We start from the raw sequence: 14,013 nt of genomic DNA on the forward strand, positions 1-14,013 counted from the left end.
TTAAAACCTACTTTAACCTAAAAATTTCTCATGATAAAGATTTAAAGTTGGATTAAACAAATTGATTTCCTATCTTCTATAATTTTTAAATTCAAAATTATGTCTATGGCCTCCATTTTAACTAAAGTAAGAAGTCACAGTGTATCGATTTATACTCTATTCTAATGTGTAATGCATTTGTCTCATAGCATATACACAAGACTTACATGAAGAAAAAAAGAATACACAAGACTTACATGAAGAAAAAAAGAAAAGTGTTTTCTCCACTTATAACTATTTTATTTCATATTTTAACTTTTACCACTACTTTATACAGAGTAGAAAATAAGTCAGCGGTATTCTAGTTTAAAATAAGGCATCCTTTTAACATAGCAGGAAATTTAAGACATAATTTCTGTTAAGAACATGACGAGTCATCTCATCTATTTGTATAACGTATTGTATATTACTAAATCCAGCTATATTTCATTGAAAGTCACCAGCTTAAAGGGACTTTTCAGTTAGTTTCAAAGAAATAGATTACTTTTTATTTTTCTTTGTTCCTGTAAAAATCTTCATACAGCAAACTGTGAATATGGATTTCTGAGTTCTGGTGTTAATTATATAACCAGTTTTTCATGGGGGATATTAATTCCTGGTTACACACACACAAAAAAATATCTAGCAAATTCTACCTTTAATCTACAGATATCTTTAGGGAATTAAACTTCTTAAAGCAAATTATAAAAAGAAAACAAATTATAAACAGATGACTTTCTCTAAAAGGAAGAAGTATCAAAACCTTTTCTGAATGACATTACCCCTAAAGTTTACAAATGCATAAATATTGTTCAACTGCTCCAAAGTTAATAAACGTGAGATGATGAAAACAGGAGTTTTGTTTTCTTTATGATAATATCATGTTTACGTTCACAACAGGTGTAAATACGTGGGAACATTCAGGCATTATTGAGCAACAAATATTTATGTACATTTAAGTGGCTCCTACCAAGTGTATTTAAAGCACTACAGGCATGTTACTCAACTTGGTCAGTTTCGTGTATTTTTAAATTTTTTTTTTAGCTTAAGCAATATTGTTCATTCTAGCTCATGAGATAGTCTTATCTTCAAGCACCACACAATTAACATCATGTAGATAAACTGCATTTCCGCTGTTCTGTGACATAGCGGAATGCCGGTAGGCTCATCTGGCCAGCTAGTCATTGATATTCTTTAATTATAAAGTTACTTCGACTATGCTTCTGTGCCACAACAGGTGGCAAACAAAAATGAAATTGGATTCCCAGCCTTGAATTGATTAAATAAGTTTGCTCAGACGAGATGTAAACAAGAGCAGTTTGATGTGAAAACGTGGGGGAAAAAATGAAGGAAAATCCAGTGAGTTTTTGTTCTGTTTTACTTGACGTTTTTGGTACACTGAGTCTAGTCTCTCACAGACATGCTGAGAGCCTCAAATAATTTCTGATATTGTGGAGGAGGCAGAGATGAGAATTAAAGGACCCAAAAGCAAATTGTACTGTACAAAAATTTTCTTAATATCTATCTCTGAAACTTCTAATACATCTTTCTCCTAGAGTCCGATAAACAATAGATTTCTGCTTCTTATAATGTATTCATTTGGTTGTAGTAGTCTCAGTGACAATTGCCCTAATGAACAGAAAAGAGATAGTAGCCAGCATAATCACAAAAAAAGAGAAAAGACAATGATGCACATTTTCTATAAATTGAGACAATATAATTTAATTTTTCAAGACATTTTCTAAAATATTTTAAATAAATTTAATAAAATATAATTTCTCATATAAATTGGGACAATATAATTTAATTTTCCAAGACACTGTCTAAAATATTTTAATTGATAGCTCAACAGCCTAGTCAGCTCTGGACAAAACTACATGTAGACAATGAATTTATGAAAAGCATACAATAGATAACAGCACTCCCAACTTCAGGTCTACAAAGCCATTCTGATCGTCCCATGCCATTCAAAAGTGCAACTGATTTGTCATCATTATTCACGACATAAGTTTGAAGCATGTAATATGCTGGATAAATTCTGCCACCGTTTCTTTATGCTTGAAATAGCTACAATCTTTAAGCAGTAAAGTGAGTAGATATATAATTTTGTCTAATGTTCTTATCTTTTTTGGCATCCAGAGGAAAAACTTTAGACACAGTATTTCCAAAAGCAAGCTAAAAAATAAACAAAACAAAATCTTTATTAGGAAGATTTTTGATAAAATGGTACATTTGAATAAAATAGTTTATGTACACCTGAGTATGAAATAAAGTTTTCTAAAACGAATGTTCAAATGGTAGTTATTAGCCTCATGTGGATCTTTAAATTAATTAAAATTAAATCAAATGTGAAAATTCAGCTTCTCTATCACACTAGCCAAGTGCTCAGTAATGCCGAGTGGCCTGTAACTACCGTAATGGGCAGTGCAAATTAGAGAATGGTCACATCATCAAAGAAAGTTCTATTGGACAGCACTGTTCCACATTATAATGCATATAACGCAGTTCAGAGAATACAGTAAGACACACCCTTCCATTTAAGAGTTGGGGTAAGTTAAGTCCCAAAGGGGAAGTCACATAAGTAAAATCAGTGATAAATATGCTTCTATTTACTGGAGAAAAAAGAAGGAAGAAAATTTAAAGTTTACTTTGCAGACCACCAAATGATATTTAAATAATTTGATCATCACACTGAGTCTTCACATTCTGATCATAAAGGGATGTTTCAGAAAAATCAAACCAATTTGAACAGCATTTTAATCTTGAAATGAATGAATGCGTCATTTTAAACCTTCTGTGGGTTGTTCCCAATCAATTGTCCAACTTACGTTAGCTTCATCTAATTAATTACAAATTTCTCTAATTTCCTTCAATCTAAATAGTTTATAAAATGAAGACCTTGGGGAGATGGGTCTTCAATTCACTATTGATTAATAGGATGAACAATAAAAATGAGTTGAAAAACTCAGTAAAGACACTCTTTGCCATAAATGATAAAAGTCTATCGGGCTTCCCTGGTGGCGCAGTCGTTGAGAGTCCGCCTACCGATGCAGGGGACACGGGTTCGTGCCCCGTTCCGGAAAGATCCCACATGCCGCAGAGCCGCTAGGCCCGTGAGCCATGGTCACTGGGCCTGCGCGTCTGGAGCCTGTGCTCCACCACGGGAGAGGCCACAACAGTGTGAGGCACGCGTATCGCAAAAAAAAAAAAAAAAAAAAATCTATCTTCCTTGACTAGGTTTCTCTCCCTACCTCCACTCATTCTGTAAACTGTGAACCTAGCACTCATCAGTGCAAACACATAGAGTGTTATGATAGCACTCAGAGTCTACTTTTCATTCCCAAAAGAGCCAGCGTTTTCTTTAAACAAAACCACATTCAAATCCTATGCAAGCAGAAGTTTATTTTCAGACAGTAAACTGAAGAACTTGGCCTGCTAATCCAATCTTCTTTTTATAGTATTTTGGAAAGTCCCTTTCTGCCCTCTGGATATCTTTGAATATCTCAGGCTGGAAGGAAAAAGAAATCTACACATATCCCAGATTTATACCACAAGAGAGGCTCAATGAAGTATGCACTGGAACATAGTTTGGAAATTTTCTGGACAAGTTGAAGGGAACTTTCATGAATGGTATCCCCAGTAGAGCCAGCTCCTCAATGCTTATTTATCATTTATCATTTATGTGAAGGAAAACCCTAGCCAGCATTCTGGTGTCTCTTGATGTCTATCTGGTTAACTCTTGTAATCCCCATTTTTAGCATGATGCTAGGTGTTGGACAGTTATATTTTTAATGAATGGAAGAATTTAGCAGCGGTCGTCAACTATATATTAAATAATTAAACAAATTACAATAATTCACAGTAAGTGTAAGATACTCTTGCTTTAAGCTGAATCTCTGAGTCCATTTTACCATCATACATTGCTATTTATGGTGGACTGTTTCTAGTTATGCCAATAAATACCACACTTCAGATATGATGTGGGTTGTTTTTGTCACCTAACCTGGGCGTCTAATTCATATGTTTATCACCATAAATATTTACTTTGTTCCTACTACATACACATATGTTTTAATATCTCCTTGCTTAAAAACAAACAAACATAAATCTTCCTTGACCCCCCTCAAGCTACTCTAATATCCCAATTTTTACTACCCTTTAGAAAAAATTTCTCAAAAATGTTGTCTGTTGTTAGTCATTCCTGTTGTTTGGTCATATTCTCTTTAACCATAAGTCCACCAGATAATTCTTGTCAAAACCATTAAAACCCTTCCCATTGCTATTCAGATGGAAAATCTCAGTTCTCATTTTACTGGACCTATTATGGCATTAGAAGAGCTGAACTATGTCTTCCTGGAAACAGTTTTTCATCTGACTTCCGAGGCATCTTTTTCTTTGTCGCCTGTTTCCTCGGTAGCTGCTCCTTCTCAGCCTCCTTTGCTAATTCTCTCTCATCTGCCCAGTCTCTAAATTTGGTGTGGCCTGGGACTTGGCCTTGGATGTCTTCTGTTTTATATCTGTCTAGAGTGATTCCCTAGACAGTCTCATCACAATACCACGCAATATTGATATGCAGATAACTGTCAAATTTAGATCTCCACTCTGAGTTACTTTCCTAAACTCAAATTTATATACTTAAATCATTACTGGGAAGATTTTGTTATACATGTCATAACAAGCTCAAAATATCTATGGTAGAGGTAAGATTCTCCAACTGTTCCTTGCATTTCTCCACATTCTCCAGGGGCTTCCCCAACCCCGCTAAGTTAGGTTGAGATCATGTGTCTAATTTTGGCAGGTAAGGGTGCATTTACCTCCATGTTTTTCCTATCCTGCTACAATGACACACGGTGCAGGGACAAAGTGAAGGAAAATAACCAAGGCTTCATGTAAATACAAAATAAATCTTAAACCAAGTTACACCACTGAGATTGTAAGGTTATTTTCTTGATGTGCTCTGCCTAATTTGTGCCAAAATACACTTTGAAAACTTGAAGGAGGGTGGTACTCTAAGAAGAACCTAAGTTATGGTACAGTCTCAGCAGTTGATTAATGGCAGACGAGGAAATTGATATCATAGGCTGGAAACACGAAGAACCATTTTACAAAGTAGCACAGTATGTGGTAAAACTGATGTCTACAACAGTTCAGGTTCAGATTGTGTTCCTCTTGAATTTCTAGAAGAAAAACTAGGAAAACAGAATATTGGCAGTATTTTTAGGTTGCTGTTGGATACACTTAGACAGGTGTTGCAAGAAATAGTGAGCTTAAGAAGAAAATGGTGTCTTTGCAAATAAATAAAAAGAGATAGTTCGGAAATACAAGATCTTGAAATATTGCAAGAGCTGTTTCTGGATCCCAAAACTATAAAATGGGATTTAAAATGACTCTAAGTGAGTGACGCCAGGTAAATATCAATTGGAATAAGGGGCTCAGGGCACAAATCAGATTACATGTATAGCCTTCAAAGTATGTTCCAGATGTCTTCAAGGCAACTCAGTTGGGGATGAGAATGAAAAAGAGTTAAAATTGTTTAAAAAAGATTGTGTGTAGGAAATAGCTGAGAAGCTTTCTAAATTGTTACAAGAACACCATTGGCAAAGAAACCATAAACCCTAGCATACAAAATGTCTTTGACACTTTAAGACCAAATAAACCTTGGGCCTCCAACTTTGTGAGAGTAGGAGGAGACCTGAGAAAACTGTGCAATCCTCAAGAAGGGAATATTCCCCGAGGAGCCCATATGATGTGTCCAGGGATGAAAATGAAAAAGCCGAAAAAGCAAAAACCTCAGAAAGGGTGAAGCCAGGGGAAATAACACAGTGGAAAAAGCACTCCACCTACACACTAGCAGGTCCTAATCAAGAAACCATTCTCCATCTCCAGGGTAAGAAACTTTTATAATATTTGCCCAGTGAGATTTCAGAATTGCTGGAGGCCAGCATTCTTGACGTTGTGTGCCTCTTGTTCTTTTCCTTTGTGAATAAGATTATTGATTGTGATAATCCAGTCCCTGTTCCTCTGCCAATTATTGAATTTTGTCCTTTTAGCTGATAGGTCTGTGAATGAAGAGGAGCCACATTGTATTTGACAAAGATTAGTATCTCCTGGAGGGCTTATTCTTTGTTCTGGGTGCAGCAGTGAAAGGAGTTTGGAGTTGTCTCTAATGGGAGACGGTTGAATATAGCCTATGTGGTTAAGAAAAGATCAAAGGATTGACTGTGGTTGAGGCAGTACTCTCCAAGTACTGTACGTGCTTTCTAACATTTATTAGTCTGTCTTGCCAATATTTTGGTGGCAGCCCAAGTGATTAATTCTAGGCAATGGACTTCAGTAGAAGTGATGCATGTCACAAAACTGAGCTCTGAACTGAGGCAGTTGAGAGCTGGGATGCATCCTCTATCCTTTCCTGTGTCTTGGTAATCTTGGAGGTCGTCAAGCTACAGCAATAATCTAGATGATATAGCCACAAAGTAGAAGAAGGTTGTACTATGTACACTGAACTTTATGATTGGATTTTATTATATTAGGTCTCTGAGATTTAGATTATAATTGGTGACACATCACAGCCTAAGCTATACTAACTATGGAAAGGTCCAGCAAATCTCTATTTCAACTCTTTTCTACCACCAAACTTACCTCGCTTATTAGGATGGGAAGAAGATAGACCACCTATAGCATAAGACATCTCAGCATCCTTTGCCTCCATGAGCTGATCTTTCAGTTTTTCCAGCTGTTAAAAATCAAATATGAAAAGTATTAATCTTTAATAACAGCAATGTTTTTTTTTCTATTGAAGAAGAAGAAAGATAGACAAAGAAAGGGAGAAGGAAAGATGGAAAAAAGGAAGGAGGACAAAGGAACATAAAAGGAAATAAAAGTAACAAATGAAAATAAACAAAAAGAATTAAATAGAAAAATAAAATGAAACTTGCATTTAGAAACTGGCTGGGAAAGGTCCATGACTTAACAGGTGATCAGGAACAAACAGGCTTATGGTGAAGGAAGTCAAATCTGAGTGTTCATTAATGGGGAGCCTGTAAACACAACCTGTGTAGCTGGTCTTGATATTAAGTCACCTATAATAACCAGTCCTTTTCAAGGAGTTCCGAAGAGTTATGTGAATGTTTGGATTTCCTGAAATATTTGTCCCTTCTAGCAGTAAGTGAGAAGTATTTTGATGCCCTAGGGTTCCCACCCAGAGTGTAAGCCATGTTAATTTTTTGCAAGCTCGCTGATTGCCTAAACCCTAAAGACCTAACTCTATCAAAATAGAACTCAGCCTGAGCTACTGCATGCGTCTGTGTCCTAGATACTAAGAATTGATGGGGCATAATTCTCTCTCACAAACAGCCATACAGTTTGTATAATAGTGGATTTGCATGCAGTTGTGTTTGAGAGAGTTAAGAAATCATCTAATCCAATGATTTTCCAATTTTCTTCATAGCAAGGAGTCAGGAGATAAGGTTGCTAAGGGGCTTTCTGTACCGAAGCCAAATGCAGGTCAAGAAAGCAGCACTTCGGGCCCCTCCCTCACCAAACTAGCTGTTTCAAACAGAGCAGTTCCACTTTTTTTTTTTTTCCGGTACGCGGGCCTCTCACTGTTGTGGCCTCTCCTGTTGCGGAGCACAGGCTCCGGACGCGCAGACTCAGCAGCCCTGGCTCACGGGCCCAGCTGCTCTGCGGCATGTGAGATCTTCCCGGACCGGGGCACGAACCCGTGTCCCCTGCATCGGCAGGCGGACTCTCAACCACTGCGCCACCAGGGAAGCCCTCCACTTTTGTATATTTCATTTACTGAGACCACATACAATTTTGTTTGGAAAAAAAAATTTCCACTTTAAAAAATAATAATAACTTTTGAAAACCACCAATCTAGTTATAGCCTCCTATTTTACAGATGAGGAGATTTAGGTCCAGAGAATTTTAATTCTTCCATGGTCTCATATGTAATTGGATAGCTAGGTCTAGAATCCAGATTTCTAGACATTTTATCCCATGATCACTTCAGTTATGGCTCTGTTCTGTTCTCTTTATTTTTTAGTAGAATTTGATTACTTTTTCCCTAGCGAATTACTTCACTCTTCCTCTAGCAGGAATAAAGGTTTTATAATAGAGTATTAATAATTGTAACAACTATTATGTCAAAAGAAAGTGTCTTTTGGTTATTATTAAAATTGAAATTTTAAGTATTTCACATTCTCACCTGGTTAAGTTCTTCCAATTTGTTAGCCAGCTCTATATCTGCAAGACACATTTATCATATGAAAAATGTACATTGCAAGTAATATTTAATTCATTTCAGATCATACATTCAAGGAAGACAAAGGTCTTTTTTGTATGATTTGAGATCACCTACCTGTCCCTAATATAAAGGTCCAAGCATTTTTTCAATGCCTGTAATATTGAAATATAATCAGTAATGTAATGAGCAAATACCTAATTTCTATCAAGCACAGAGTTTTTTTAAATAAACCATAGTTCTAACAAGGACTAGTATTTAGAAATAAGCTAGTTTACTGACATGGGGAAATTCTCATGAAATGATATTAAGTTAAAAAAGCAGGACACAAATCTTATCTATATAATTCAATCAAGAAGGAAATTTCCAGAAATGTTAATATCAACTCCCTCTGGGTTTTACACTTTGAGTATAGCTTTTTTTTTATAATTGTGTTCATTTTCTTCAATGAAAATATCTTATTAATTTTAAAATCCTGTATTTTTAAAGTATTTATTAAGGTATTGTTTTAACTGGTACACTGTCCCATGAATAGACAATTTTTTTATAAGAACAGATGTTTTCTGAGAGGATACCACATTATCATATTGTCACACTATCTCTCAGGTTAGACTTGCTAAGTTTCTGACAATATTTGTCATTTCTTGGAGACCAGTCTGATGCATAATTGTAAATCATATTCTCCTGTTCAAAGAAAAAATAATCTCAGTTGGTGTAGCCTAAATTACCCAATGGTTTCTACTCCAACCATTTCCCAAATTGAAAGAATTTGATTGCAGAAAAAGTGCTAACTTAACTGCCACAAAACCACAGTTAACTTGTGAAATTTCTAGTGGAAACCTGTTTTGAAACGTTTAGTAGCATTTAGTAAATGAAGTAAATGAAGCATTTAGTAAAAATAATATTAACTGTACCAGTGGGAATTGCTTAGGTGAGAGGAAAATACGACTAAAGATAACTATTGAGTAACTAGATAGTTACTGATCTCATTAGGACTCTCAAACTGAACAAAATACGATTTTAATATTTTTTAATAACGCCATTGCTTTTAGCGTGAATATGAGATAAGAAAGACATTTAAGCCTTCAATGCAGCATTAAAATTAGTAATTATTATTTTATTTAATATAAATTAACATGTAGAAAGAACAGGTCAGAAGATGGAACAAATAAAGTTTGACTTTATTCTTAACTCACCAATGTTGGAAGGTCTTTGGAGATCAAAATTTTTATTCAGTAGAGCCAGCAATAGTTCTTCGCGATCTGTATCTCCTTTATCTAGAAACAATTCATTTCCTGTAATAATTACCTCAATGTAGTGAAACCTCCATTTTCAGTCTGTGTCACTGAACATGTTTCTGATTAAATACGTTTTACAGGTAACTATAATCACTATCAATCACTATCAATGTGTATACTCACCAATAAAATGTGTATAGAGAGAGGTGTGTAATCCAAAAAGATGGGCTGTTTTAACGATCGTTGAATGTATGTGAACACTCAAAGAGAGATTGTGAGAGAGAGAGGGAGGCAGAGCTAGAGAATATACCTGGAAGGTTACAGACTAAATTTTACCTGTAATTATTTCTGGGTTAGTAGAATTGCAGGTAAATTTTGCTTTCTGTTTTTTCATCTGTGTTTTTTTTTAATTTTCTACTATTGTGTTTAACATAAGAAATATGAATTAAAAGTTGTTTTTAAAAGAAAAAATAACATTTGATTTTGAGATTTTATTTGATACACATTAAAATATGAGCCTTTTTGTGTTCTGGGAATTGCCTTTGAATCATCCAAGGCAACCCTGTGGAAGAGGTAAGACAGTGCCTACTTTTTCCATATTGATATCTTTCCATCTTTGCCCATTTACCTCCCAGCCTACTCATTGGTCAGATGCCCAGCTATCTCAGCACTCTAAAAACAGAAAAATCACCCAAATTTTCATAAATACTTTAATTCTGGAGTAGAAGTCAGGACAATAGACTTTATTCAAGCTATAAAAAATGAAGAATCAACAAGATTTTAATGCAAACAAAATAATAATTAGTGTGTTATAAACAAAATGAACTTTGTGAGGTGGCCTAAAAAATCAAACCTTTATGGTACAATTTCTATAGGATCATTCTTCCTCTATCTCCTCATAATAATTGATATTGTGTGGACAAAAGGTAGGTTAGTGAGTTTAAAATTTAGGAGTGGGAATATTGTGGTTTCAGTTAGAGAAATGGCTCATAATTTAGCTAAATTCTTCCTTTAAATTTTTTCTCTTTCCCTGTGTCTACAAAATGTCAACTAATGAACTCAAGAAACTAAGTGGCTAATTAAAGGAATGAAAGCTTTGCTGAGAAAGAAAATAAATGAGTTGGGGTAGGTGGCAGCGTCAAAATTTTCTGCATTGACCAAAAACACTTATTGTTGCTCAATTTCCTCAATTTCAAAGTTCCTCAATTTCCATTACTTCACAGACATAGAAAGTATTTGTGAAATTCTAGGGTTTTTTTTTTTCTTTGAGTGGTTAAAATAATAGACTAGCAATGGAATTTTTGCTTAACATCAATTAAACAAGGACCCTCGGAGATAATTTAGTTTAAGAGAAAGACATGACCATGCAATAGTGTAGTAATTTTTTTATTATAGCTGTTCACTAAAATGTTAAATTACAATCTTTAAAATGCTTTAATTGAAAAAAATAAGGAACATTGTGTAGCCAGGTGATAATGATTATTTGTTTCAGAAGGAGAACTGTGATAAAAGAGACAGATTCATTGCCTTCAGTTTAGGGAATTTATAAGACTAGGAGGAAGGTAACTAGAAAAATGATGATCTGAAGCTTTTGTTTGCTTAATTTACAGCCCACTTCTCTGCATATTTAAGTGGAATATTTTTTAAAAAGACAATTAATGTATTTACCATTCTTTACCAGTTTGGTTTCTAGTAATTACACCTGAATGACTGTCCTCAAAAATTCTTGTCACTAACTTTTAAGAAAACCACCTTTTGTAGGAATCTCTGAGGAAAAAGTTTTTTCAAGAAATTAAAATTTTTTTATTTCTAAAGTTAAGTAAGATAATGCCTAAGAAAAATAGCAAATAAGTCTTATTTCTTGTTTTTATTTTTAGTATTAAAACACATATGGCTTTAAAAGAAAAAAAAATGAATGTACTTTTCATCTTTCTTTGAACTAAAAGTTAGTGTTGATAAAGGAGATGTTTGAATAAAAGAATACCCAAGTGCAGATACCCCTTTAGCACAAATGATGGCAAAGTTGCTCAGACATGAGAGAGTGATTACTTTTGCAAATACACAGGAAAAAACTGATTGATTACTACTTGAGATACTGAAGCTTAAAAGACAGTTGTCTCCTGCTTGTCATTTGAATGTGAAGATTTTTAAGGGATATAGACAAGAAACTTTACCAGAAAGAAACCTGGAAACCCCTCAAATGATAATATACCAAAAAAATTAAATTGCCCGTAGCCTTCCTGGTCACAATATTCACTCCTCCACCTTTTGTGGTAGGCAGCTTGTCCAGTTTCAAGCTTATCCACTGAGGCAGGCTTTCATACGGCCCCAAGCAAATGAAAGCTGACAGATTGTGCCATTGGTCTTGCATGACGTCTAACACAGAGGATGGTGACCCCTTGGTGTTCTGTCAGCAGACAAATGCTTATTTGAAAACAATGTGTTAAAAGACTAACGTAAGTCAAACACTTAGTTGCTTTGAAAAATGTGTACATGGAGAGAAGCTCACTCTAATCATCGACAATTTAGATTAGAAAATAATCTTCCCAATAACTAATCTTCTCCATTTATATATAATGAAACTGAGGTCAAAGGGGGTCCCAGAAAGAAACCTTTCCTGTATGTTGCCAATGAAATATACATATCAATATGTGCTATTCTGGGATCAGAGTTGTTATCTAATTATAACCTAGCAAAATGTGTGAGTTGGATTTTACTGTATTTCATATACACATGATATCAGAAGTTACAGTTAACACTAACTAACATCCTAATTTTGCAAAGTCCTTTTTGAATGGCCAGATATTTCCCTCCTCACACATATATACTGTGTTAAGAACACTGAAAATCCTATTATTTCACAGGAAAAACAATGAAGTCCTACCAAGTACAATGATTTTGACTGGCCAAAGACAAAATGTGAGTGCCATGGATAAAATCCAGAATCTTTCATTCCCAGGCTTGTATTTAGGTCTCAGGCTTGTATTTGTTTTTCAAAGGGAAAATCCCTATAAATAAATAATAAGGGTTTCCGCAATTTTATTTCCACTGTCAAAAGAACTGCTCTAATTTTCATTGACTTTTAAAACACATTTGAAGCAAAATGGTCTAGTAAAGTTGAATTAGAGCTGAAAGGGGAAACTTAATCCCTTTTCTCAACCCAGTGTCATGTAAACAAAATTTATTACATTCTGTCTTGGTTCCCCCAAGTAAGACAAAAGTAAAAGGCTATCTCCCTCTTCCTGACAAGGAGATCAGTTAGATGATAGATCACCTCAGAGTTTCAAACTGGAAGAGATATTAAAGAGCAATATTTTTAAGTTACTATCTTTAAAATGTAAAGAAATGTATAAAAGTTTCAATGAGGTTAAGTTGCTTGCCTAATAAATCAGCATTTAATCTAGCTCCACTGATTCCCAGATTAAAAGCTATTTCCACTACAGAATGCACTGAAAATTTTAAAGAAAGATCAAGTTACCATATTACAAGAGCAGAAAATTATTTTCTCTATCGTGGCATATGTTTGTAGATGTTATAAATTAAACTATTTCATTTAATATAAGTACCCTAAGTATGTTAGAAATCTGATACAGTCCATGCGTAACGTGGCTGTTAGCATCGTCCTCCTGAAAGTACTATGTAAATTTCCCCATGCATTACTCTCCCCAAATCTCTTCACACACAGGTTTCTTTCTTGATGTGTTCTACTAGGAACCACTCTCCTTTCAAAAGTAACTTATTAATAATCTCATTGGATGAAAATCTCATTTTTCTTTCCTCAAGATGTATTTTTGAAATATGCATAGCACTATCACTATTTACACATTCTCATCTTTGGTCATGGAATAGAAATAAGAAACAGATGCCCCTGGATTAGAAAAAAAGAATGTAGTTGAAATCAATTTAGTACAGTGTCAGTTGAAATTAATTTACTTGAGAACAGCATCACAGATTACATGTAATTTAAAACAGCAACTACTGAAGGGCTGTTTGATTAAATCATATTGATGTTTAAAACATTATTGCTATAGTGGTAGAAAAATCAAAGCAATGCAAACAGGAAGATAAGGATTATTTACCCACCTGTAGGATTTTAGATTCGTACGTACATACCTTGGATAAAATATGGCAGCCCATGTACCGATTCTAAAAAGAACATTACAGATAAAGTTAAGAGTCCGAAACAAAGAGTGGTTGAGAGGATCTTGTTCATGTTAAAAATCTTCTGCGCTAGCAGAAAAACTGACTATCCAGGTCAAGACGAATATTTCAATGGCTCTGGAATGCTTCAGAGACCACGTTTAAAAGGTGGCAAATGTGCTTCTACTACAAATGATCTGGACAAAGAGAAAAAAACTTATAAAATGTAGTGCACCCTGTCAACATGATTCACTTACTTGGAGAAGTGACAGGTTTGCTACTCAGTCAATGACAAGAAGAACCCAATCAATATATCTCATACTTGCCCATTTCACTAAAAGCATGCATTCCTATGCATGCACACGCACTCAAACA

At 34.7% G+C, this 14,013-nt stretch overlaps 1 protein-coding gene across 1 annotated transcript; it reads right to left on the reverse strand.

Annotated features, from left to right (window-relative positions):
• Positions 1 to 2,139: 2,139 nt before the first annotated feature.
• Positions 2,140 to 13,711, reverse strand: UTS2B (urotensin 2B). The gene is made up of 5 exons (XM_032629295.1): positions 13,612 to 13,711; positions 9,457 to 9,555; positions 8,225 to 8,262; positions 6,658 to 6,751; positions 2,140 to 2,193 (listed from the first exon to the last, which is right to left on the reverse strand). The coding sequence occupies exons 1-5, from the start codon at positions 13,709 to 13,711 to the stop codon at positions 2,168 to 2,170; spliced, it is 357 nt and encodes a 118-aa protein (XP_032485186.1). The 3' UTR covers positions 2,140 to 2,167.
• Positions 13,712 to 14,013: the final 302 nt, after the last annotated feature.

This window comes from Phocoena sinus, chromosome 4 (genome assembly GCF_008692025.1).
Source record: "Phocoena sinus isolate mPhoSin1 chromosome 4, mPhoSin1.pri, whole genome shotgun sequence".
In the NCBI taxonomy this organism is placed as follows: domain Eukaryota; kingdom Metazoa; phylum Chordata; class Mammalia; order Artiodactyla; family Phocoenidae; genus Phocoena; species Phocoena sinus.

Bases quoted from the DNA above. Each gene is read 5' to 3' on its own strand.
- UTS2B (XM_032629295.1), bottom strand. From the start codon at position 13,711: ATGAACAAGATCCTCTCAACCACTCTTTGTTTCGGACTCTTAACTTTA. The intron at 6,752-8,224 runs GTGAGAATGTGA...GATTTTTAACAG, and splicing joins AATTGGAAGAACTTAACCAG to CTGGAAAAACTGAAAGATCA. The intron at 2,194-6,657 runs GTAAGTTTGGTG...TTTATTTTTTAG, and splicing joins TTCCCATCCTAATAAGCGAG to CTTGCTTTTGGAAATACTGT.